The sequence below is a fragment of the Xiphias gladius genome, chromosome 21 (assembly GCF_016859285.1).
Source record: "Xiphias gladius isolate SHS-SW01 ecotype Sanya breed wild chromosome 21, ASM1685928v1, whole genome shotgun sequence".
Classification (NCBI taxonomy): Eukaryota; Metazoa; Chordata; class Actinopteri; order Istiophoriformes; family Xiphiidae; genus Xiphias; species Xiphias gladius.
The window spans coordinates 22,472,045-22,496,699 of NC_053420.1; the positions used below are offsets into that span (position 1 = coordinate 22,472,045).

Here is a 24,655-nt window from a genome sequence, read left to right on the forward strand (position 1 = left end):
CCAGAAACTCTTCTCGACCCAAAGTACATCCTCCCTGCTGCCCACACAGGCTGGCTCGGCCCTGGGGACAGCACATAAACACAGAAAAAGGAAGTCAGCTAACAGTTACTGCGGCTGGTATTAAACTGTATAAAGCGGTTGAGACCCTACATATGCACAGCTAATGGCATCAGGACACAAAGCCATACTGTACCTGAAACACCTGGTTGAGTCGCGAGCTTCGGCTGGCGATGGGGTCCACAGAGGAAGGCAGCGTTTTCAGGCTTCCATGACTGACGTATTTGAACTTCAACATGGCTTCTTAATAACAAATAAACTGAAGAAATTACACGATTTCGGTCAACATGTACGGTCGTCTGTACGGGCGAAAGTAAAGACTGGATTGGAGCACCAAATATTAGCAATGCTTTCCTTTAGCGTGCTAAACTGACGTTGGCTAACGTCTGTTTGCTAACGTCGCTAACATAGCCAAATACATCACGATTACATGACAAACATATATGTCCTTAACAGAACGGTATGAGACTACTCACCAGAGTGCCATGCAAGTAGATATAATATCCTTTTTAATTTAAATAAACCACTGACGGGCTAAGAGAGGCACACTGTTTTCCTCTCGGTCATCATTGTTTCCGGTCAACTTTCAAATTTTGCGCGTTCCCCGCCCACCCCTCGAACCTGCTGAATGAAGGTGGTGTCTGATTGGATGCTTAGGTTTTTTATGGGCGGGTACAACTGTTGCTTTTAACCAATGACACCCCTCTTCTTTTGCATATCAAGCAGGGGTTCTCATAACAAGCTTCTCAAAATAAGAAATAGAAATATTTGTTATTTGCAAAAAACACATGCGGAAAACTGAACATGTGAAAAAAATGAATGAAGTGAAGCAGGTCTATTTGTTGGATACCCCAGTCATATAGGGTTGCACTTCTATAAAGTCTGAGTACTAAAAAGAGATTAAAAATAAAATCTAAAAAATGGCCAAAATCAAAGCAGCAAAGGATTAGATATTCGGACTTTTATTTTTTAGTATGAGTCAACCTCCAAAAACACTGAATCCTACATTTCCCATAATTCAACCAGAGGCATCATTTTGTTTCCCCCCAACCCCTGGCATTATATAGCCAATATAAAAATATTCATTAGGTCATCTTAGGTGCAGCTACACAGCTGCAGTTAGTATCTAGCACTCGTTGCCGATGCTAGAAAAGAAAACCGGCCTGAGAAGGGGCGCCAAAAAAACAAAAACAAAAAGATGATGATGCTGGGGCCTGCTTCTTGACAATCTAAAGTAGTTTTTCCTCAGTACCCCTTAGCATTAGAAAGTCAGGTCTGACAAGTATGAAAACATTGTTTGTGTGTGGGTGTGTTTGTTTGTGACCGAAACCAGGGGAGCAAGATTCTATGATTCATGATGAGAAACCAACCAGCTACATGAGCCACATGCCAGGGAGATCTGTGTGCACTTTCAGGTATCTTCCCTGGCCTGCTATGTTCTCACCAGTCATGGTAGGGTCTCAGACGTATGAAACCCCAACACTTTACGCTTTACTCTTCAGAAAGGAAATCGCAAACAAAAAAATTGTGAACATAGTGTGCTTCGTGTGGTATGGTGTGAATATAATGATCTTTATGTGAATTTAGTGTGCTTTGTGTGAAAAAGAAGTGTGCATATAATGTGCTCCTGTGGAAAGAGTATGCTGGTTCTAATCTAATTCTATGTTTAAACACTGTTTTGCAGACAAGAGGGGGCCAGCCGGGCTGGGGCTAGCTGGTTAGCATGCTAGTCGATAAGCTGGTTAGCATGCTAACCAGCATGTTTTTGTTCTACTTTCAGTAGATGAAAAAAAGTGAAAGAAATAGGGGCAAAACAAGACTTAACATTAGCATTGCTTTCCCTTTGCTGGAGACAGCTCTTGGTGAGTAAAGGAGAGAAGTTTGATGCTGAACTTGCAGTGTTTCTTCTAGAATGCTAAGTAAACAGCTGTTAATGCTAACGCTGGGTATGTAGCAATAGAAAAAACGTAACTAGCTCCCTGAAGTCAAATTAGTTTTCAAGTGATCATTACATTAATTCAACTTTGGATTTTTGCTTTCTGTACACGCAAACTTGGGAAGGAAAACCTTGGAAAATTAGTTTTGTTGTTTTACATTTTAGTGTAACACAAACAATACAAATTAACAGACTGTGGTTTTTTAATTTGTTTGTTTGTTTGTTTTTTAATGAACGAACATGTTGTGTCAGTTTGAATTGGGTGTATCAAATTGGGGCTGCTTGACAGCAAATTCCCAGGCTGCTTTTTGTTGTCAGTCCGCCCCTGCCCATATCTTTCAAAAACCAGTCCCCAGTTTGTAACAGAGCCTTTGTTATAAACTTGTAGTCTCAAGCACAAACCAAGATCCCCCTGATGACATCATCAGGGTTATTTTTTTTTTCAGATGTGACAAAGAGCCACAGAAAACATTTGGCAACTTTTTCACAGGTTGAGTGTTTCTCCTCATGGCAAGTAAACTGATCTTTATGGTTAAAATTGTGCCCTTTAACCATACCATTTTTACCTCAATCTTTTTGCATTTGTTTTCCAGTTTAGATTATCATTATTGCTCCTTATTAGCTTCATATACACTCACACAGTTACTTTAATAGTCTCAATAACACACATTTTGTAGTTCCCCTTTATGCATAATAAATAAGATACAATAATTTGCAGATTACCAAAAGCAGGGCCAAAACTTTTATTTCCAACAAAGATAAATGTTTCATTATTGTCTGTTCCAGTTTTCCAAAACTGCATGGTCAGATAATCTAAACTAACACAGGGTATGTTGGAGAGACTGGGTCCTGGCTGGCTGCCTTCATCTTGCCCCAGTTGCTGTAGGAGGTGCTGGAGGTGTGGCGTTAAGATTGGGGTTGAGTTTGGGATTTGGGGTTGGGAGTAGGATTAGGATTAGGGTCAGGGGTAGGGTTGGGGTTGGGGATAGGATCGGGAGTAGGATCGGGAGTAGGACTGGGAGGTGTAGGGGCAGGGGCAGGGGCTATATAGCACCCTTTCTTGTGCCACTGCATGTCCCGCACACGTCGGACGGACTGGATCTGAGGTGCAGTGGCTCCCCAATCATTCCAGTGCTTGAAGTCTCCATGCTCAAACACATACTGGCTCCCTCTGTAGCCAGGATACATGTATCCCACCCACCTTAAGAGGGAGGAAAAAGATTAGTACATCACATTTCTGGGGCAGTGAACTGGGCAACAGAACAGAATTGTTATAAAAAATACAGGCCCATTAAATTCTCTTAAAAAACAAAACAGTTGGATCAAGGATAAATAATACATATCACTGGGAAGGTTACAGCTTACGTTCCACTGATAGCCTTTGCACTGGCCACGCGGTCCTGGAAACCATGAGCCCACAGACTGGGGACATCATCATCAACAATCTCCATCTTTCTGCCTTCAAAGCCTGCATTCTCAAACAAGTGCAGCTTGTGATCTGCACTGTCCTGGAGAGGAAAACAACAGGTTTGAGCGTGCCTGGCAGGAGGTTACATCTGCTAATATTACAACCATAATACTGACCACTTTCAGAGGCCTGAATGAGCTCAGGCTGTAGGCACTCTGCCAGTTGGTCCAAGTGCTCCAGCGAGGATACTCTCCTTTCTCTAGCACAAACTGCTCTCCTGCAAAACCTGGACGCTCAAAACCCACCCACCTGAGGAAAAGGAGAAAATGCATCACATATAAATGAACACGTTCATCCTAAGCAAGGGAAACAACTTGAAAACAGGTTGCAGGTTTAGTAGAAATTGATGAGAAATAATGAAGGGAAACTGAATCACTCACGGTCCCGACTCAACAATGACTGAGCCGACTCGCTGTGTCTTCTCCAGCACATCTTTACATTCACCAGACAACTCCACTTTCTTTCCACGAAAGTTCTCAAACTCAAAAACCGCCAGCTGCAAGACAGGAACAGTCGATGGTGTGATCAGCAAAGTCCCAATTCCATGGTGATTTGGATTTTTTTCCTTTCATTCCTTAAACGTTTTTCCTGTTTATATAATGTGTGAAGTCAACAGAAAAAGTCGCTTTTATCAAAGGTACCTTATATGTGGCTCCGGCCCCTCCTTGGCCCTTCTCTGCAGGCAGCTGGTCTGGGGTTCCTTGCTGTTCCGTCATTTTCCCTTTACAAAGCACAGCAGTAATATTATTTAGTGATTTTGAATAATTACTTTCTGAAATTAATAACAGAAACACTTGAAAAATCATAAAACTTTAGCACATGCTCATAGGTAGGACTTTAAACAGTTGCAGAGACAAAAAAGTTTCCCTGTTAATGGAGCTGCTTAGCCCCAATCTAATTACTCGCAGATCAAATTTATCAGCAATACATTTGCATATTTTGTTTTACTCAAATCCAAAGTTGTGTCAGTTGTATATGTAAGAATAAGACATCAATAGTGCACACACAAAATATGACTTAAGAAACAAGCATTTGGCTGCAGATAGAAGAGGGAATAGGGAGAGCGTAAAAGAGAGAGGCCTGTCAGGGAGAGGGATGATCTTTTTTCTTTTTACCTGGATGGCTTGTGCTTCACTGCACCACGTACAAGCCACACTCTCCGTCTTTCCTCTTTCTTTTCTCTCTCTTTTCTGTCTGTCTCAGTGTGAGGGTGTATGTGGGTGTGGAGGCCTGGCGAGCGGGTCGTTGGAGGCCAGTGGGGGTATTTATGGTTTATTTCTGGCCACAGCAGCAAAAAGCCTGTTGATGCAGCAAGTCTGTCGCACCCATTGTGTCCATCACACTGCTTCTCAATAGGCTTGCCCCTCTGTCCCTGGCACACTGGCAAACGCTGCCCAGCTCTGCCCATGCTGCCATCCTGACCATGATCCTATAGTGGGCACACGCTCTGACTGCCAGCCAAGAGAATGAACAGAGATCAGTCTCACTCAGCATTATCGGCCCCACCCAGCTATCTTGTTCTCCACTCTCCTGTCTTCTACCTGTTTCTTTGTCTTTCTCTTCATCCAGCATCCAAAAACTGCCTTAAATTTCTTGCGTTCTTAGGGTGCCATCCACCAAAATACTCACAGTAATAGTATTTCCATGTTTGGATTGTTCAGATCTGAGTATATTAGCGTTTCTTTGAGTAAATTTATTACTTTTGACTTGACCAAAAACTGTGATGGGAGTGGAAACGGCAGCTTGTCAAACACGGCTATAAAATTTTTCCAACTTAAAATTGACCTATAGTCCTATGATTCTTCATGCTCCACATTCAAATTATCTTTAACAATATGCAGGGCAAGTTTCCCATAAAAAACACACACTCCACTGCATTTCATAGAAAAAAGTTTTTAATAAAGTTCCCTCAATTTCCCCTATCATACAGTATGTTGATCATAAATGATTACAGCATTGATGACAGTCAATTGTTAACATTAAACAGGCGCTTAAAAAAGAATCTCAAGCAGATAAATGCATTTTTCTGGGTTAATGACTTCACAAAACACACCTCCTGAATCTGTTATAGAACGCCCAAGATTTCCTCCCAGCTCACTGTGATGTTCTGACCAGCTACCCGGGTGTTTTAATAAAACCAGGTACTGCATCTTTACATTTTGTAGAGCCTTAATTTAAAGAGAAGACGGGCATTCATGGTATCACAAAAAGAAAAAACTCCTTTGACCCTGTTACTATAGTTATGTACTCAATTATTCTATTGCTTAGATGTACTGCATGGACGGTAACTGTTATAATGTTTCTTAAAGTGCTAGGTAGGTTTACTTGAGACAATCTGTGATTGGTAAAATAATGTAAAAGGCATTTTATACAATTTCAACTAAATACACACAAAGTGCCATCCATTTTTTATATTCGGTACTGTTTGTATATACAGTGTGTGTGTGTGTGTGTGTGTGTGTGTGTGTGTGTGTTTGTGTGTGTGTGTGTGAGAGACACCCTGCTGAAAGCCTAGTGTCATCAGTCTCTGTCAGTTTACGATGGACTATGACATTCAAACAACAAGACAGTCTATGGCTTTGCGCTAAATTATATTGGGGTAATCACCCTCCATTGAGTCTCTGTACAACAGTCGATAAAACATGTACTTGGCATTAACACATCACAGTCTTGGCACATAGCCTTGGCACCATTATTTCATTTACAATAAGAAAAGTTCTTGATGGCCTCTATAGTCAGCACATTCCCCTTCTGCATATACCAGTAAAGGTCCATAATAAGGCACTCAAAGTGCAAAATAGAGCAATCGTGGCCAGGTGTCTGTCAGCAGCAGCAGGAGCAACTGGGATTAATTCTTGCTCAACAGCAATGGCATAGTGTCTCCTAAAGGCAACAAAAGATACAGTAGGTTCAGAACAAAGTTTCAAACAAAAGAAGACATCTAATTTATGTGATATATTTAGCATTTAGCACGAACCATTTGTTAGATAGGTTTCCGCACTATCCTGAATTCATTCAGTTTTAGCATTGATGGCCCAAGTGATATTTAAATCCATAAATTCAGTGGCGTCTCCCTTTTTTCACTAAGCTATACATTACCAAACCAGCAAAGTTAGGAGCAAAATATGGCTGGTCAAAGAGCATTAAGGTACAATGAAGACATTTTACCCACTCTTCAGATATGATAGGAGAAAATGTTGCAGAGATGTGGACCATTTCCTGTTTTTGTCTTTGCTGTCAGTTTAGTCACAGTCTGCATTAAAGAACATGAGTGTTCCTGACAGCACTGCAGAAAAGCTTAAACCATTCACTCTCTATTATTGCAAACCTATTCAGCTGTCTTGCATCATGACTCACAAGCAAATTAGTCCTTTTAAATGATGCCCTTACTCCTACATGAATTCATTGTATAAGCCAAATGTCAAACCCGTCATGCTCAATGCTCATCTATGGCTAATTCCCCCATTTCTTTACCAAAAAGAACCCTCTGTATAGTAAGAAGTTATGATTTTAATTTTTTATTTTATTATGTAGCAAAGAGTCCTCGCCTTTGGTATTTTAATTATCCCCTCATCCATATTACTCACCTGTGTCTGGCTAAGCCTCGCTGTCATGCTGACTCAGACGCTTCTTAGACTTCAGTTCTTTGAGCCAAGCAGGAGAAGAGTTGGCACTGAATGACACACAGAATCACAGTGCAGAGGAGTGTCATAATTAAAAGGCGTACCAAATTTTTGAATAATTTTCTCATCATTTCTAGGATTTGAGTACATTTTGGAAGTGTGCTGTCATGCTCTGTTCTTACCCTGTGTCCGTGCCGCCTAAGGGTGGCAGCACCCGTGCAGCCCCCGCAAGATGAGCGGCAGAGCGAGGAGAGCGGGAGAGCGGTGATGGGGCTATTTCCTCATGTTGACTTCCCTTCTCTTCTCTTCCCTTGTCATCTTCTGTTTCTTCCCCGCCTCCACCTGTTCTCCTTTTTAGTTGAGCCTTGGGGAGCAAGTCAAGTACACGTTACTCAATGCAAATGCTACCATTTTACATCATGTTATATTTAATAAAAACTAGGAAACATGTTATATTCAAGCTTACAATCAGGGCCGCAGGGCTCAGACCAGGGAACATGGGGACTCTTTGAGAGGTGGGAGGAGGAGAACAAATTATCTTCGGTTTTGGCTGGTCCTCCTCAGAATCTGACTCCCTTTGCTTGGAAGATGCCTCCTTTTCATCTAAAGACATAATTAAGAGTCAATACAGGCAGTAAATCAACATTTCCTTTTCTTGGTGTATATTGATTTTTTACTCTGAATTACTATGAACAATCGCTGAGTTCCAGCCCTCCATGTAGATTAGATAACATTATGGATGCTGTAATAACCTGTGGAGTCACGAGCCCTCCAATCCGGGCTCTCCCTCTGAGTCAACCCTGCATGGAGGGAGCGTGACGGACGCGTTCGAATTCGCCTCTTACCCACATCTGCCTTGGATCTCTGCATGCTGGTATCGAGGAGAGGAGTGGAGCTCTGTGCACACACACACACAAACACACACACACACACACACACACACACACACACACACACACACACACACACACACACACACACACACACACACACATAATCTAGCAAGCAATGGATAGAATGCCCTTCATTCGCCACTGTGTATTAATGCTCCACCACACTATAACAATGCAGATGCAAGAGCGCGTATTTTTCCAGATGCAAATTAAAAAACAGAACTACATTTTAATATTTGTGGCAGAACACCCAGAAATCAGCTGTCACTATTCACGAAGCAGGGATTTTAAGAAACAGAGAGTTACCAACCTCAGGGAATGGAGGGAACTCTGGCTCTCTCTGAAAATCACAGGTATCAACATCTTGAGAGGTGACTTCAGAAACCTGGTCGGGGAGGGGCTTTGGACTGAAGAGAGAGAAAGTTATTTAGAATCACAGACTGAGAAGAGAAGGCAATGTTTTCATTTTTTTTTTCAACAACACTTACTCTTCGGGGCTTGTGTCTTGTTCTCTATTAACCACTAGGGGGCACAGGGAGGTCAGCTCTTGAAAATACTTGCTAGCATATTTCAATGAGCAACTGCAGTTGGTCATGCTTTCACAGGATACATGTTTCATAAACAGAAACTGCATGTGTCATTGGGTTGAATACTTAAATTCCTTCATTGCAAAGTCTGAATCAAAAATGGTTAAAGGTCAAACAAAAAGCTGAAAAAAAAAAAAAATCATTTTGGTTTAAAAATCACATTTGATTAATTTTTACACCCTCCTCTGATCTTACTAAGAAACCAAAGGTACACATAGCCCTCCAACTTGCACCTTGAGGCTATTTACTTTAAGACTTCAATGTCAGATAGCTATAGGCCTTTTGTTTTTCAGGTGTGCTCAGTTAGAATCAAATCACCTTAACGTGGAGCCACACCTTCAGCACTAGATACAGAGTATGACACTTAAACCTGTCCAGTCCTGTTTGTTTCCATCGGGGTATATGAAGGCAACGAAGCCGCTTAGAGATACAAAACGGATGTCAGTCTGTAGTCCACGGTAAGTGGGCTTCGTATTGTGTTATAGTGCAACCTCTCTCCTACCTGTCAGTTTCAGATGTCTGTTCACAGCTCCCATTCTGCTGGTCTGGCTCACTCTCTATCAAAGCATCAGTGTCATTGTCTTCTCCGTTTATACAATAACTGTTAACCTGTTCCTGAGAGATAGAAAGACTATTCAATTTAACTGAACATGAACAGGAAAACATACAACAGAACCGGGGAAAACATGAAGGAAGCATTTGATATTGTGGGATATATTTGCTAAACTTTGATTTCAACTCTCTTTGGATCTACTGTGTTATCATAAAAGATCATATGATGTTATATACTCCCCTTTGTTCTGTATTTCTGCATTTTAGAACTTCACATTGTGGAGCTGAGGGGAGAAAATGGACGGTGTGCTGAGCCAAGATCACTAACTACAGAGGGAGAGAGGACTAAGGACCAGCCAAGCATACATCTTTTAATGAGCTGGTCACAGAGGCTGGGCTGTCCTCAATAAACACCGTGAGCATGTGTGTGCGCTGGCACACACACCTATATGCGTATACGCCGACACACCGAACACACTCATGCTGTCACGCCCACATGCTGGAATGCATGGTTGCACACACACACACAGATACACACCCACACACAGACACACAAACAAATTTCAAACAAAAGCAACTACTGTGCACCTTCTCACAACATATTATCAAGCTCTCTTCACATTTTATCAAGGGGCACATTGCAGTGTTGTGTTGTCTAATATTGTCACTTGGAAACAAAACAACACTTGAGTAAACACCCCTGTCCTCCATATGATTTCATACCCACTTCATCTCCTTCCTGAGTCCATTTATTACTCAGGACTCACAGAGCAGCTTCGTTTGCACAATGCCTGTTATCTGGCAGCATCACAGAATGAATGAATAGGCTTCTAGTGATTTTCCTATAACCACAGACTGTGTTCAGTTAAAGAGGAAAACAAAGTCTGGTCTAACAGAGACACTGTCTACAGCAGAACAATTCCACCACCGTGCATGTCCTACCTTTATCATGGAAATAGCCATTGCCGTTCACAAAGTTTTTAATGTTGTTTAATTAGATACATTTTCAGTACACCATGTGACTCTATCACCTCCCTCACCTCACCTCTGTTGAATTCAAAGAGAAACTACATTAAAGTTCCACATAGTTCCTGTTTGGCAGTAGTACAAGTAATCAGTTTGCAACAATGAATGAGACATTAGGCAAGTGTATCTCAGTCTCAAGTATATGGATTCAAATGAAACAGCCAGTCCACTTTTCTCAAGTCTGTGTCTGAGAAAAGCAAAAGATTACTCTGCCCAAGAGAATTTAAATTTAAGCTCATTATTTCTCTCCCCTTTTAGTTCTGCTTTGGCCTCTACTAACTCCTGAGGGAAATATTTGGCTCTTTAGTGGATAAATGCTCCACTATGTTCACTAGCTAGTCGCTAACTTTGTCTGTCTGTCATTTGGTGTTGGGCAGGTAGCATACAGAGGGCTTGTCAGAGCTTTTTCATAAAAAACATCTGCACTGCTGTGGATGGAAACAAAGTTGACAAAGGTGAGACCAAACCAGAAATGTGAAGTTGCAGGCTGTACAACCAAAACAATGAGCTGAAAGATGCTAAAATGCTTCGTAAAGCTGAAAGGGAAATGTGATAAGCCCTGCTGGTTCGTCACTATGACTGGCACCATTCACATGACATATTTTCATTTGAGCCATTGTTAATATAAATATCTGTAAATAATATATAATAAAATAATAAAAATATCTGTTAGTGCAACTTTAATCTACATATGCACAGAAATTCAGAGATAATGCATATACATATGGAATACGCTATACTAATACACTATGGAAACTCTATTGAGGCATACTGTTAGATCCCATATTTTCCTACTAATAACTGAACATTTTGGACAAAAACATCCACACAAGTGCAGAAACAAAGAACAGATAAGTTAAAAATCTTCACCACAAAAAAAAAAAAAACTACACCTGTAAGCTGCAATAAACCTGTGTAGGGCCAGTACAGTATGTGCTCGGAAGGGCGGAGGATGAACAAGTCAAGACAGAGTCGGCTTCATTATAGTTTACCTGCATCACATTTTTGTCCTGGTCAATGGAATGTGAAAGAGAGCCTTTTTACGATGTAGTGGAGAGGAGAACATCCAAAAGATGCCACAAGCACGACTAACCGAGACTCTAAATCCAGGATAATAGATGAAGACTGTCAACAAAACATCACCTCTAATAAAGAAAAGTGATGGATCATCTAATTAAGAGTGGAAATAGCCTGCAGGTTATTTTCTCTTTGTATGTCTTTGTGTCCCCTTTGCATGCACACCCACATATAAACAAAGAGACAAACGCACACATTCACACTCACAGTTGACACTTGAAAAATTATTTTTTAAAAAGATTCAGAGACAGATATGCCTTAAATATTAATAAGTAAACTGCCTCATGTGTTGCAGCTGGTAATGAAATATACATTTGGTTTTTTTTCCAGAGCAGATCACTGATATACAGCATTAAAATAAGATATAAAGCGTATTATCGGCTTTCATGCTGTTAGGCAGCATTTTCCCTGTAGACCTATTGGACAAAGTGCTATTTCATCAGGAAATCTATTATAATTCTTGTGCTTAATCTTGACTTAACTATTTACAGACTTTAAAAAAATGCCAAACAATATTATGATATCCAGATAAACATGTATACTAGGGTGAATTTTTCATTCATACTTCTAAAAATTTGTGCCCAATTAATCTTATTATTTAAAAGTAATATATGACAATGTAAAATTATAATAAACTGTGTCTTGTGCAAATATTCTCACATTTTTTTAGTAAAATGTAAGATCATAATCTACTGTATTGGGTAATTACTGTAATGGGCAGCACTGCCAGGATATATATTTGGATAAAAACATCAATTTCTGCCGTGAAAAAGAGCTAAAAGGTCAACAGCCATGACTAAGTGAAATGAAATGTGAGCGACGTGAACTAAAGGCAGATGCAGATACAAAGGGTTCAGACATAAACAGCCATACTTGGATAAACCTTCTCTAAGTGTGTCACACTTTGTTACAGTCCTTTGCTTTATCTCCGACACACACCACAGACAAGGAGGGAAAGGGCGTGCATGTACACTGATAAAACACTACATTTGGACAACTGTATCAGATAACTGTGTCCTTCCTGAAACAGACTGCCACTGCCTACTTCACTCCCTCTTTACATTTTTATGGGCATCTGTTGACTCATGGACGTGGAAATATTTGACTTGGGAATGAGTTACATGGTATTGATGGAGCTTTGGAGCAAAATGTAACCAGCACTTAAACTTGGGCTTTAAAAACTGCCACGTTCATTTATCACTGTACCTAATGTCAATAAAAATGAGCAGGCCAAGCCTTTAAAGTAAAATGGGATTTTCATTAAACGATAGACTGGAATTAGACTTGACCTGGAAATGATAAGTGCAGAACATTAAAGCGCATGCATTGCCATCTACTGAGTTAATGTAGCAGCTCTTACAGAGCAGGTTTCAGTGGTTCCCCTTTGCAGAGTTTGCCGACTTCTGATGGAGAAGCGGCGCAGGGATCTCCTGCTGCGTCTGGCGAAGCTACGAAGAGGTGACATGGCTCTCTGAAACCTTCCTCCTCCATCTCCACCGTATTCGTCTGCTTCTTTGTCCTCCTCTTCCTCCTCCTGCTTCTCTTCTGCGGTGCCCCACACCAGCTCCAGAGCCTCTTGCAAGGAGCGTCGTACGCTGCCCACCCAACCCGCCACCTGCAGCTGGGCGGCCGACAGTTTCCCACCCAAGTACTGCATGGTTGAAAAGCTCACACAGCTGGTCGTCCTGGCACTAGGGTCACCATGGGAACTGGGTCACTGGAGAAACTCAAGTTCAACTTTGTTAGAGCTTAAGGGATTTTGTGGGTGAGTCAAAAAGCTGGATGTGTGATCTGGCTTTCAGTGGTCATTTTCAGCAAGCAGAAGGTAAAGAAAACTCAATCTGTCTTTTGCAGAAAGACGGCTTCTGACATCATACAAAGCAAGATATAGTCCTTCTTTCATTTGTGCGGGCTCCATCCTCTCTCTCCATATTTTTATGGTTCAGGTCACACAAAACTTCCTGGAACAGTCTATTATTTGCTGTCAGTAAAGAAGTAAATAGTCTAACCAGCCATGTGTTTGCACTGTGACGACACTACTCCACAGCAGCATTCACAATGATGGATGTGACATCCTAAACAGCAGCGTTCCAAAGAAAGTCTTTCCCATCATTATATCACATTATCGTCCATTTAAAAGACACCGACAGAAGTCTCAATCAAAAACTTCCTTTACGCTTCAACTTTGGAAGTAAAAAAAATATGAAAGCAACTTTAAGTCTTATATAAGTAAGTGTTACCTCTCTTATCTTTTGGATTTGACTGAGTCAAGCCTGTTTGCTTGTGTACCTGCGTCCTGGTTCACATGGCGACTTCATTTTCCATTCAGTAAGAAAAAAAAAAGGAAAAGCAGCGTGGGAAATATCTGCCTCTCCAAACATCCAAAGCCAGGTACAGAGAGGTAGATCACCCCCTTTATCTCCTCTAGACCTGAGTGATTTCAGAGAACATCACAACAAAGAGGAGGTCTTTGCTCGGATGTGGAAAATCCCGAGGGAAGGAAGGTGCGGCAGGTTGGGCCAAGGTGTTTTCTGTACCTCCCTCCACTGCTCTCTTCCTGTAGCTAAATGCAGGTGATGAATGAACCAGGTCTTTGTGAGCGGAGAGGGAAGAGAAGACAGCAGGTAGACGTTTGAAAAGCTTAGAGAAAGTTTGAGCAACAGGGAGCGCTAGATAGATGCCTAAAAGAATGGACAGTGGACTTGTGCACTTTCTTGTCTGCAGTTTAGCCCATCCTCTTTGTTTGTACGTGTGCCAGAAATAGTGTGTGCGCGCGCGTGTGTGTGTGTGTGTGTGTGTGTGCATGTGTGCAGTGGGGTGACAGGCTCTCTCTCAAAACTGGGTGGAGGGATTGAGTAGAGAGACAGAGAAAAAGAGCAGATAGGGGCACCATGTATGGTCATTCTGACCCGTTTCCCTGTTGGACAGGTCCAAATGAGGACACGATGCCCACATAACACCTAGGCCCTACTCACTATAAGATCCATCCGTCCGTCTGTCTGTCTTTTAGTCAGTAGCCTGAATGAGGGCGCACGGGCGGCTGCACAGCTTGTGTTTGCCCAGTAAACATTTTCATTATTCTGCTCTGTCATATTGCACTGCTTTTCTCTGCCACACAATAGGGTCTGTACATTAGAGGGTTTTCTTGCAGCATAAAAAGCATACATTTAATTTATCAAACCATACTGTTTAGTGTGATGGTGGCCATATCATAGCAGTGTAAGGTGCTCTACATAAAATGCACTTCAGGAAGGAAGCATAAGGAAGTGCAATTTTTAAGAGCGCGAGCACCACCCAGTGGTTAAAACAAGGATGTACTCACGGTCATGACCGACAAAGCCTCAACCCTAAGTGGCCTTATGGCAGGGAAGTGGTTATGTACAATGCCCCCTTACAGTCGCTCACTGGTTATGTGGGTTAGGGTTTGTTTGCTGAAGTATGCACATTGCAAACAGAAACACAATATCACAATGATGCACACATACAAACACACAGTTTAGGGCTCCAGAATTCAGTGTTTTCATTCACGCCACAAAAATGTTGCATGTTTAAACAGGTGCTTAACCAATCCGTCTTGACTGGCACAGCCTGTCAGCTGTTCATTCGCTATGATTTGCAACCGCAACTCTTCACTCCGTTCACCTGGAATTATTTGCGTTTTCTGCCTTGTCTCTTTTCATACTGAAGTGTGATCCTATTTCCCTGTGCTTTTCAAATGAACATTTTTAATGTTCATTTTTTCAGCAAGCAGAAGGCACTTTAAATTGTATTAAGGGAATTTGTAGGTTTGTGTTTAGGCTGCAATCTCCACTCTAGCTTCTTACTCTACTACCTATAACATTGAGGCTAACATTGCTAACATGGCTAAAATTTCTAAGTAACATTAGCTTACTATTACACTCCCAACTGATTAGGACTACTTCCTTCATGCTGTGCAGCGATGACGTTTATTAGTGGATCCACCCAAAGTTAGTTCAGACATGGTTTGTTGACTGCAGCTGCGATACAACTTCAATGGGTCTTTGAACGTGAAATGACTGAATCAGAAAATAAACTTTGTGCCTTATGCTATTCAAATATTTTATCATATGAAATAATATGTGCAAATTAACACTGTCACCGTTTTTATTAATTTTACAGCACAAATGCAATCAGCTCTAATAAAAATTAAATTCTTGTCTAGTTTGTAGGATAAAAGATCCACTGGAGTGGTAGAAGTCTTCAGTCACCAACAGTCCAGCGTCAAGCTAAACTATTGACCTCACAACTTTATAGATTTAAAATGAACTAAAAATTATTGACAGAACATTCACATCAGACACACACACACACACACATAATCTGTCTGTTCTTGATTTTCTCTAGAACTGCTCATCTGATCGGCTTCACATATGCAGTGCTGAGGAAGTTTTTTTGGATGAATGGTTCTCGAGAAAATCGAAAATACAGAGAAAATAATTATCCTACTGACGTGAGAGTGGGGATCAGTCTTCTCATTTCACTCTTGGCAAGAACGGCCTATGAGCTAAACGTGGTGTATTCAATGAACCACTGAATAGTTTAGTAGATGGCTGACTAATCCCTATTGACATTGTTAACTACAGTAATAATGAGGGCTGTCTTACTGCAAAACAACAACAAAAAACAAATCTAAAAAATGTGTGGTGGAGGTCTCCCTAAGATGCAAATTGCTGGGCTGGCTCCATAATCCATTACAAAACACTAGCACTTATGAGGTAACATTACTGTATGTAAAGACTCCCCCACAGCTGCTGGAGATAACCCATCCAAGGTGCCCATGTGAAATAATCCATCCTTCCTTTACATGCTCCTACCTGATCTTTTTCTTTTCCACTGCTTTCTTTGCTTTAAAAATATTTTTTTCTCTACACACAAATAAGAACAAAGTGAAAGTAGTAGACACTTTGTGTTATATTTCTGATTACCATAACCACCCTCTGACATCAGAAAACCACATAACACAGATTTCATCCATTATTACGTACTGTTGCAGATGCCTGGAAGATTCAGACATTACATTAAGAACTGAGAGTGAAGGGACTTAAAATATTGGAATGAATCCTGCCCTTGCACAATACTGTACATGTATATAAAAGAAGATCCCTAACGTCTTCAGAGGAATTAATTTGAGAGCACTGACTGAGAACCATTCATATTCACGAAAGTGATTTTTTAAATTGTCACACCACTTAAGTCACTTATCTTACTCTGAAATTTACATCCTCCAAAGAGGTTATGTAATCACCCGTGTCTGTTTGTTTTTTTTGTCAGCAGGATTACACAAAAAGTACTGAACCGATCTGCAACGAACTTGATGTAGGGATGGGGCATGGGCCAGCGAAAAATCCAGTAATTTTGGGGACAGATCCAGGTCATTTAATATGAATTTGAACTTTTTCCTCTGAAGTCTGGTGTGTGTTGTTTGACATCAGCCTTGGCGGAGGTCAGCAGTCTACCGAGCCCATTTTCTAGTTTTTGTATCGTAGGAAATAAGCTATTGCTGTCAGCACGGGCACTTAGATTTGGATTTCAGGCCACGCTTGTTTCATTACTCAATGTCAAAGCTACACACACACACACGCACGCACGCACGCACGCACGCACGCACACACACACACACACACACACACACACACACACACACACAAACATGTTCTTATATCACAACTTAATCAGGCCGAAGCAAGTATGACAAGATATTTTTTTCTCTTGCTAAAAGAATGGCAATGTGTTGGTGCAGGTGAGGTGTGTGGCTGCCTGGCTGATATGATTCAGTGGTGAAAAAAACACGTTTACATGTACACTCCTGTCTCTGTTCTGTTATCCTCACCGTTTCTCATTAATCTGGCCTTTCAAAGGCTGGTGTTCACAAATCAGTCAAGTCGCATTCCAAGCGAATGGGACAGAATTTTGTATTTACCTCCATGAGCTGCTCCTCCTCTGGTCTTTCCTTGGCTGGTGTAGGCTCTGGTCTGTCTGGTTTTGCCACCTGCTCTGGTGCTTTGTTTTCCTGAGGGAATACATTCAGGGGCACCAGCAGCTCCACATCCTCTTTATCCACAGAACTTGTAGCCCAGCTCTGGACAACTGGACTAGTTTCTGCTTTCTCCTGTGAGCCCCACCTCTTTGGTTTGACTGAAAAATCATCAAAATCAATCTCGATCAGAGGCTTTCTGACAGAGAAGTCATCATAAACAACTTCGATTGGAGTCTCTGTGGGCCCATGGATTTTTGCTAAGGGGGATTGCAGTGTTTCTGACTTCTGAGGCTCATCGTCAGAGTCAAAGCTGATTAAATTTGACTCTGCCTCTGCCACTGCACTCTCTCCTTCCCTGTTGGTCAACCCAAGTTCGTCTTTTTCTCTTTCTTCATCCATCCTTAGCTTTTCTTCCAGTTCCTTTGCTTGCTTTCTTACCAATGCCTCTTGCATCTTTCTCTCAAGCCCCTCCACTCTTTCTTTCTCCATCTGTCTCTTCCTTTCCTCTTCCCTTTCCTCCTCCTCTCTCTGTTTTTCTATTTGCCTCATTCTCTCCATCTCTTCCTCTTTTTCTTGCTGCATTTTCCTCTCAAGCTCCCTTTTTGTTCTCTCCTCCTCCTCCTGTCTCTGTCTTTCCTTCATCCTCTCTTCCTCTTCCATCCTCCTTTGCCTCTCCCGCTCTCTTTCCTCAGCCTCCTCTCTTAATCTTTCTTTCTCCCTCTCTTCTTGTTTGAGTCTCTCCTCTTTCTGCCTCGCTCTCTCTCTGTCCTCCTCTTTCTTTCTCTGCCACATCAACTCCAGCTCCTTTTCTCTCTCCCTCTCTTCTTCTTGGCTAATCAAACTTTCTGTCTTTTTCACCCACTCTTTTTCCCACTCCTCCTCTCTATGTTTCTCTTTTTTCATTCCCTCGTCTCTCAGTTTCCCCTCCAATCTGTGTTCCTCGTGTTCATGAATCAATCTCTCCTCCTCTTCTCTCAGCCTCTTTCTTTCTTTTTCCTCCCTCAGTCTCTCCTCTTTCCTGTTCTCCTCATTCAGTCTGTCTTTTTCTCTTTCCTTCTGATCTTGCTTTAGTCTCTCTTCTTTCTGCTTCGCCCTCTCTCTTTCCTCCTCTCTCTGTCTTTGCCACATCACCTCCATCTGTCTTTCCCTTTCAATCTCTTCTTCTCTCAGCCTCTTTCTTTCTCTTTCCTCCCTCAGTGTCTCCTCTTTCATCTTCTCCTCATTCAGTCTGTCTTTTTCTTTCTCCTTCCGATCTTGCTTTAGTCTCTCTTCTTTCTGCTTCGCCCTCTCTCTTTCCTCCTCTCTCTGTCTTTGCCAGATCACCTCCATCTGTCTTTCCCTTTCAATCTCTTTTTCTCTAAGCCTCTTTCTTTCTTTTTCCTCCCTCAGTCTCTCCTCTTTCCTGTTCTCCTCATTCAGTCTTTCTTTTTCTCTCTCCTTCCGATCTTGCTTTAGTCTCTCTTCTTTCTGCTTCGCCCTCTCTCTTTCCTCCTCTCTCTGTCTTTGCCACATCACCTCCATCTGTCTTTCCCTTTCAATTTCTTCTTCTCTCAGCCTTTTCCTTTCCCTTTCGTCTTCTTTAAACCTTTCTCTCTCCCATTCCTCTTTTTTGTTCCTCTCCATTTCCTCCTCCTTCAACCTCTCTCTTTCCCTTTCTTCCTCTCTCTGTTTCTCCTCTTCCCTAAGCCTAATCTCTTCCCTCTCCCTAAAATTTTCTTTCTCCCTTTCTTTCTCTTCTCCTTTACGCTCCTCTTCTAACTTATGTCCTGCCGGTTTGTTCTCCTCTGCTCTCCGTCTCTGTTCAAATTCCAGATGTGTTAGTTGTTTCTCTTCTTGCTTTTGGATCTCATCCTCCTTCTTCTGAAGAATTCCTACTCGTCTGTGGACAGACAAAGAAACAGGGGTATCCTCCAAAGCTTTATCCTCAGGAGCCTCTCCTTCTTCTTCTTCTTCTGAACTGGATTCAGAAGCTGAGCCCAGGATCTCTGGAGGCCCACCATCATCCCTCTCCACGATACCAAAGCGCACAGAGCGACGTTTAAAACTGTCTCTCTTTGGAGCGCGCTGGGCACTTTCACTTGAAGCTGAGTCTCCCTCATCGTTGGCAGTTTGGGTTGTACATGGTCTGCGATTGCGTAGTCGAACCTCACCCTCTGTTGATTTGTTCGGCTCGTCCTCTACCGTTGTCTCTGTTGAGCTCTTCGAAGACTTCTTTTCTGTAGGAACGTCTTTGGATGGTTCCACTGGGGACTCCGAGGGGATTTCAGCTGCGGAGACCTTTGAACGGGGATCCATAGCCTGTGTAGACGACTTTCCGGTTCCAGGTGGTTCAAAATGTGGTGTTTTTGGCATTTTTTCAGCTATTGGAGCAGTCGCAGGCTCAAAGCTGTAATAGATAACACAGTCAGCAGGCTGTTGAACTACTCCTTTAAAGGGTTGGTCTGCCCTCAACCAATCTAGAACAATCTAGATATATCTAGCCATTCAGATTGTTTTAATTTTATTTGCCAGGTCTTGTGAAATTGTCTGAGTCTAACTCATCATCAGAGATGAATTTCTTTTGCGGTGCTCAGAGCATTAAAAGTTAACAATTTAAAGAGCAACTTATCTTTCCAGTAACTTGTTTCGTCATTAGAAGGTAGTTCCAGTACTGAATGTATAAAGACACGTTGCTGTTGAGTTTTTTAAATGTACATTTTCAATGATGTGAGCAACACAAAAAAAATTCTATTCACATCCATTGTAGTTGGAATAGCAGCTGAAATACTCATGTAAAGAAATAGCAGCTCAAATTTGTACTTAAGTACATCTTTAACTGTCATGCGTTCTCGTAGTAGGTTGGACATATAATCTAAAAATTCACAATCTGAGGTGGCCTGGTTTTCACTTGTATTTGACTGTAGTTGTTTGAGGACATAAATCTGGCCACAATCTTGATATTGCAAGCAACGTTATTCATTTACCACACCCCTATGACTGTCCACACACACACACTACACATTAAACAAGAAGGAAATGAAAACAGTGGTGACACTCAAACTTTCCTGCCTCAACAGTTCTAGACTTGCGCTGCCCTCTCTTCAAGGGAGCCAAACGACAAAAACAACATAAAGGAAGCTGCAGTCTGCACTGTGGTTTAAATAATAGTCTTTATTACACCTCAGCTCTGAAAATAAAAGAAAATTATATCAAGAAAAAAAAAAGAAACGAAATTATTGCTCACATGAAGTACTAATTGTTCCCAGAAGGAAATTGGCACATTAATAGCCAGTCATAATAATATGTGCCATTAAGCATAAAATAAACTTCTTGCTTGGTTGCACTTTGAAGAGAATGTTCTTTTCCTTTTATTCATGTCTGGTCATGTCACCAAACACAAACAGCGCAAATGAAGAGAAACTCACTCACCTCCTAGATCGAGGTCGGGGTGCAACCTGAGGCTTCTTCTCAGTCTTCGGACCCTCAGAACTTGTTTCCGCTGCCCAGTGTTTAATTCGCTCCTTTACACCTCGTGTACTATTTATAATCTCTGGCTCCTCTCGCTTCGTCATGACCTCTGGCCTCAACGAGGAATCAAACAGAAGACTGATTCTGCGTTTAATACTTCCCCCTCCGCTATAATCCTCCTTCAGTCCCTCTTCATCAGTCTCTCTGTTTGACGGTTCTATTGTTGTCTGGCTCTGCTTTGGATCTGAGGACACTGGCTTGTTTAAATCATCTTTGGTGCTGCTTGTAGATAGAGTTATGGTGGGCTTGGGAGGCAGGGACAGACCACCAGGCTCACACTTTGAGGTGACCTCCGTGGACAGACACTTCCTGGTGCCGCCCAATCCATTTGTTGGATTGGCTGTAAAAGAATCGTCGCTCCCTGATTCTTCAGGCTTTTGGACGACAGAAGTCTGAGCTTCATCTTCTTTCCTTTTTCTGTCTTTCTCTTCTGAGTTAGTTACAAAATCCGTGGATGCTTTGTGGTTTGTTTGGATGACATCGTCTTTTTGGAATGGCTCGGATATGGGTGTCTCTGTGGCTGGGGCAGTTTGTGAAGCAAGATCAGATTTTCCTGGAGCTACAGTAGAATCGAGACTATCCTCTTCATTTGGAATTGCTTTACTTTCTTTGGTAGTTGTTGGTTTATCTTTGATATGCACACTTACAGAGCTGGGTTTGGACTCAGAGGTGGTGGTTTGCTGAGGAAGTTTCTGAGCATGGGCAGTCAGAGTCAGTTTGGGGACAACTGTGGCTTCAGATTTTCCAGTCTGGTTTGTTGTTGACTTAGACGTTGTGGTGACCGTCTTTGGAGCATGGATGGAGCGAAAGGTGGTGTTCTTCTGAAGAGAGAAGGGCTTGGGAGTGAGCCGAGGTTTGGGGGCTGGAGTCGGCTTGGGTTTTGTGGCACCTCTAGTCTGGGAAGTCTCAGTGGAGCTCTCCATAACTGAGTCGCTGAAAGAGGAGCGGAGAGGACACATTGATATACTGCAAACTACATATTTACCTCGGAAAAACATTACCACTCTCAGCTGAGACACAGGCAGCCGGTTATGCTGTTGCAACGACGACTGGGATAGGTCTGGTCGGTCTAGATTTTTGAAAGCACATTACCTCTGCAGGAGCAAAGAGAAACTAGTCAGTTACACTAAACGCACACCAGTAACCATGAAAAGTCTTCCTGCTGCAGTCATTTTTATTTTCTTACTGAGTTTCTTTCTTCAGTTTACTTTTTTAATAATAAAAATGTGTTGACAATTAATGCACTATTGTTTTACAGAATTAAACCAACAATGACCAGTTTCTCCCTCATAGTCAAGATCTGACCCATCACTGTCGCTTTTTTTTAGCCTGGGGGATAAGTGCAATGTTGCAAGTAGCTCCTGTATTGTCTAACTGGGCTCAACTGTCAAGGACAAACTATTTCTTTAAGCCAAAGAGCAACATACATTTATTGTTTCAAAATAATATATCAACTCTAGACCCTTTCAAGAATGAATTGAACATGTCATATCTAACTAATAACAGGTTATTAACTTTCTGTCGTGGATCTCTGATCACTTCATCATCGCTTCATAGTGGACCCGACAAGGTGGGCCCAACAGCTGTGGTCATGTCATTAATTATAGGGCTGCAACTAAGGATTAATTTCATTATAAATCAATCTGTCGATTATTTTGCCGACTGATTGTTTGGTCGATAAAATTTCCGAAAACTCTGAGCTACTAAAATAGGAGTCCAAGCAGGAAGGGCAGTAGACATGTTGTCAGAGACTGAAGCCGACCTGATGAGTCACCACACACGTCTACTACATGTTCTGCAGTAAGGACACTGTCATATCAGATCTCGAATTGGACTGAAACCACTGACAGATGATCAGTTGCAGCTACCTTGAGACTGTCACCTGAGCATTCACACAGCGTGTGAAAAAGGCAAAACGGTTATGCTCTCAAATCTGTTGAACTATACTGCGCAGTCATTGTAATCAGGATGTCATCTGGTTTGACCTGAAAGACTCTGGCACAAACTGGTAACTCCCCGCCCCACAGTTTGATACTTCACAATGCTCAAGGTGGCAGCAATATGAGACTGTGTCACTACTACAGCATTCATCTGCAGCTGGTGTGCATAAACAGCTTTGATTCACAGTCAGCGTGTGCTCTAGGGCCACTCTTGCATGTGACGTGTAGTAATTGCCCATTTTTGCCTCATTGCTTAAGCACACAACACCTCTGGATTTTGCATGATATTGTGTAATGATCGGACCGGGCTCCTAAAGCTGTGCAACACCACCCGCTGGGGTTAAATAATGCGCACTGGCTGATTTCTGCTTTGCTCGTCTTTTCCTTACAGTTGAATTCCTAAGAAATAAACACTGTCTAGCAGATAAAGCTTCAGCTGATTGATGACTCCTGTTGCTTATTTAGGCCACGTACATGCACTGCAGCACTCAGCTTGTAGGCTTCTGAGTTTCTTTATCTGTGTTTGCTTTTTAGAGCCTGTTACCCTGCCCGGGCCATCGTCACACTCGGCGCCTTTCGTTCTGATGTCCACCGTGTTATTCATTTACACCCCTGACTGATGCTGGGAAAACTAACCCCTTATCAGCTTCGTCCCGGGGAGCCAAACACGGCGATACAATGACTTGGCGCATACATGCAACGGTGAAATTAACTTTGGACCAATACATACGTTTCATTGGTTGTTGTTAATGAGTAACTAGTAAACGCGTCAACAACGAACTCCCAGTCGTTGAACCAGCAGCGTGTCCTCTGAGACTGGACAGAGAAAACTGAGATAAATGTGTGTAACTTTTAAGTTTAATTCCGGCCAGGTTGTCGGTCCTGTGAACGAAACTGCGAGTCGTCTGTAAGGACACATGTGTGTGTTTACTCGTACCAGGATTTTAACGTCACCCACGGCATGTACGTTAGACAGCTAGAAAAAACATATATCCTACACGTTGTGCACCTGCTCTAAAAATCAGCTCCATGAACTTCCCCACCGGCTGGGATAATTTACACTACGTTAGCGACGTAAAAGTTTTCGGTATGTTTTTTATTTATTTATTTTTTTTTTTACCTTTAGTCTTCACGCAGTCATACAGGTTGAGGAAGGAAGGAAGCGGGAAGAAGTTACAAAAGAAAATTGTCTCTCAAGTTGTCCGCGATGGTCTCGCCTGCTGAGCTGTTGTAAGAGTGGTTTTTTTTTTTTTTTTTTTTTGTTGTTTGTTTTTTTTTTTTGCCTCCAGTCATTCACAGTAACCAGACGTCAGACTGCTCCTACGCCCAGCGGACACTCCCTCTCCGCGCCGCCTTTTCAGGTCGGGCCACACTGCTCCGGGGGTCAAGCCACACGCGCGCACACAGACAGGCACGAAGAGACGGGAAGTGCGGTGTCGCTACTTCAAAATAAAACCGCAGTAACGCGTGCTCAGCAAATGCACGTGGCATCCATAAGTCCTTTTGTAGCGTAATGGTTGGAGATATGTTTTAATCACCATAACCAAACAAGACCACCACTGAGGAGATATTGTCTCTATTGTGTGTCACAGGGTCAGATATGTGCTGCATAATTGCCAAAAGAGCGGCTTGAAGGCAAGTGTTTAACTTCGAACTGGGAGAACAGGTTTGTATTCAGGCCATAGCTGGCCCAATAAGTAAACTAAAGGGCTGATTCCCGAGAGAAATTTACAAATGTCAAGTGTGTTTTCATTTTCTGTCATAAAACTGCAATCTGTACATTTCTGTATGTTCAGACTATATTAAAGATAACAGGGCAGCGTCTATTGTGAAGAGTTGAGTGGAACTCGCTTTGGCCCACATTATTAGGTAATATTAGCTGTGGAAAATATGATGAAAAGTGAAATTAGTTAGAGAACTTCCGATAACGTTACTTTACTTTACTGCGGTGTTTTGGCACATTTCAAAGCAAAAAGTATTCATTATGTACA

At 42.0% G+C, this 24,655-nt stretch overlaps 2 protein-coding genes and 1 long non-coding RNA gene across 3 annotated transcripts; all 3 read right to left on the reverse strand.

Moving 5' to 3' along the window:
• LOC120783166 lies at positions 1–649 on the reverse strand. Its single transcript, XR_005706307.1, has 3 exons — positions 534–649; positions 194–316; positions 1–61 (listed from the first exon to the last, which is right to left on the reverse strand). It is a non-coding gene; the product is annotated as an uncharacterized LOC120783166 (long non-coding RNA).
• Positions 650–2,778: 2,129 nt separating this feature from the next.
• LOC120807270 (beta-crystallin B3-like) lies at positions 2,779–4,869 on the reverse strand. The gene is made up of 6 exons (XM_040159054.1): positions 4,577–4,869; positions 4,103–4,184; positions 3,842–3,957; positions 3,578–3,710; positions 3,359–3,501; positions 2,779–3,194 (listed from the first exon to the last, which is right to left on the reverse strand). Exons 1-6 carry the CDS (start codon positions 4,867–4,869, stop codon positions 2,900–2,902), a joined length of 1,062 nt encoding a protein of 353 aa, XP_040014988.1. The 3' UTR covers positions 2,779–2,899.
• Positions 4,870–5,384: 515 nt separating this feature from the next.
• Positions 5,385–23,885, reverse strand: tnks1bp1 (tankyrase 1 binding protein 1). Its single transcript, XM_040159056.1, has 11 exons — positions 23,785–23,885; positions 20,626–21,657; positions 18,010–19,603; positions 17,161–17,847; positions 9,067–9,179; positions 8,288–8,384; positions 7,837–7,981; positions 7,551–7,687; positions 7,267–7,448; positions 7,049–7,134; positions 5,385–6,344 (listed from the first exon to the last, which is right to left on the reverse strand). Exons 2-10 carry the CDS (start codon positions 21,645–21,647, stop codon positions 7,059–7,061), a joined length of 4,053 nt encoding a protein of 1,350 aa, XP_040014990.1. The 5' UTR covers positions 21,648–21,657; positions 23,785–23,885; the 3' UTR covers positions 5,385–6,344; positions 7,049–7,058.
• Between the last annotated feature and the right edge of the window lie 770 nt (positions 23,886–24,655).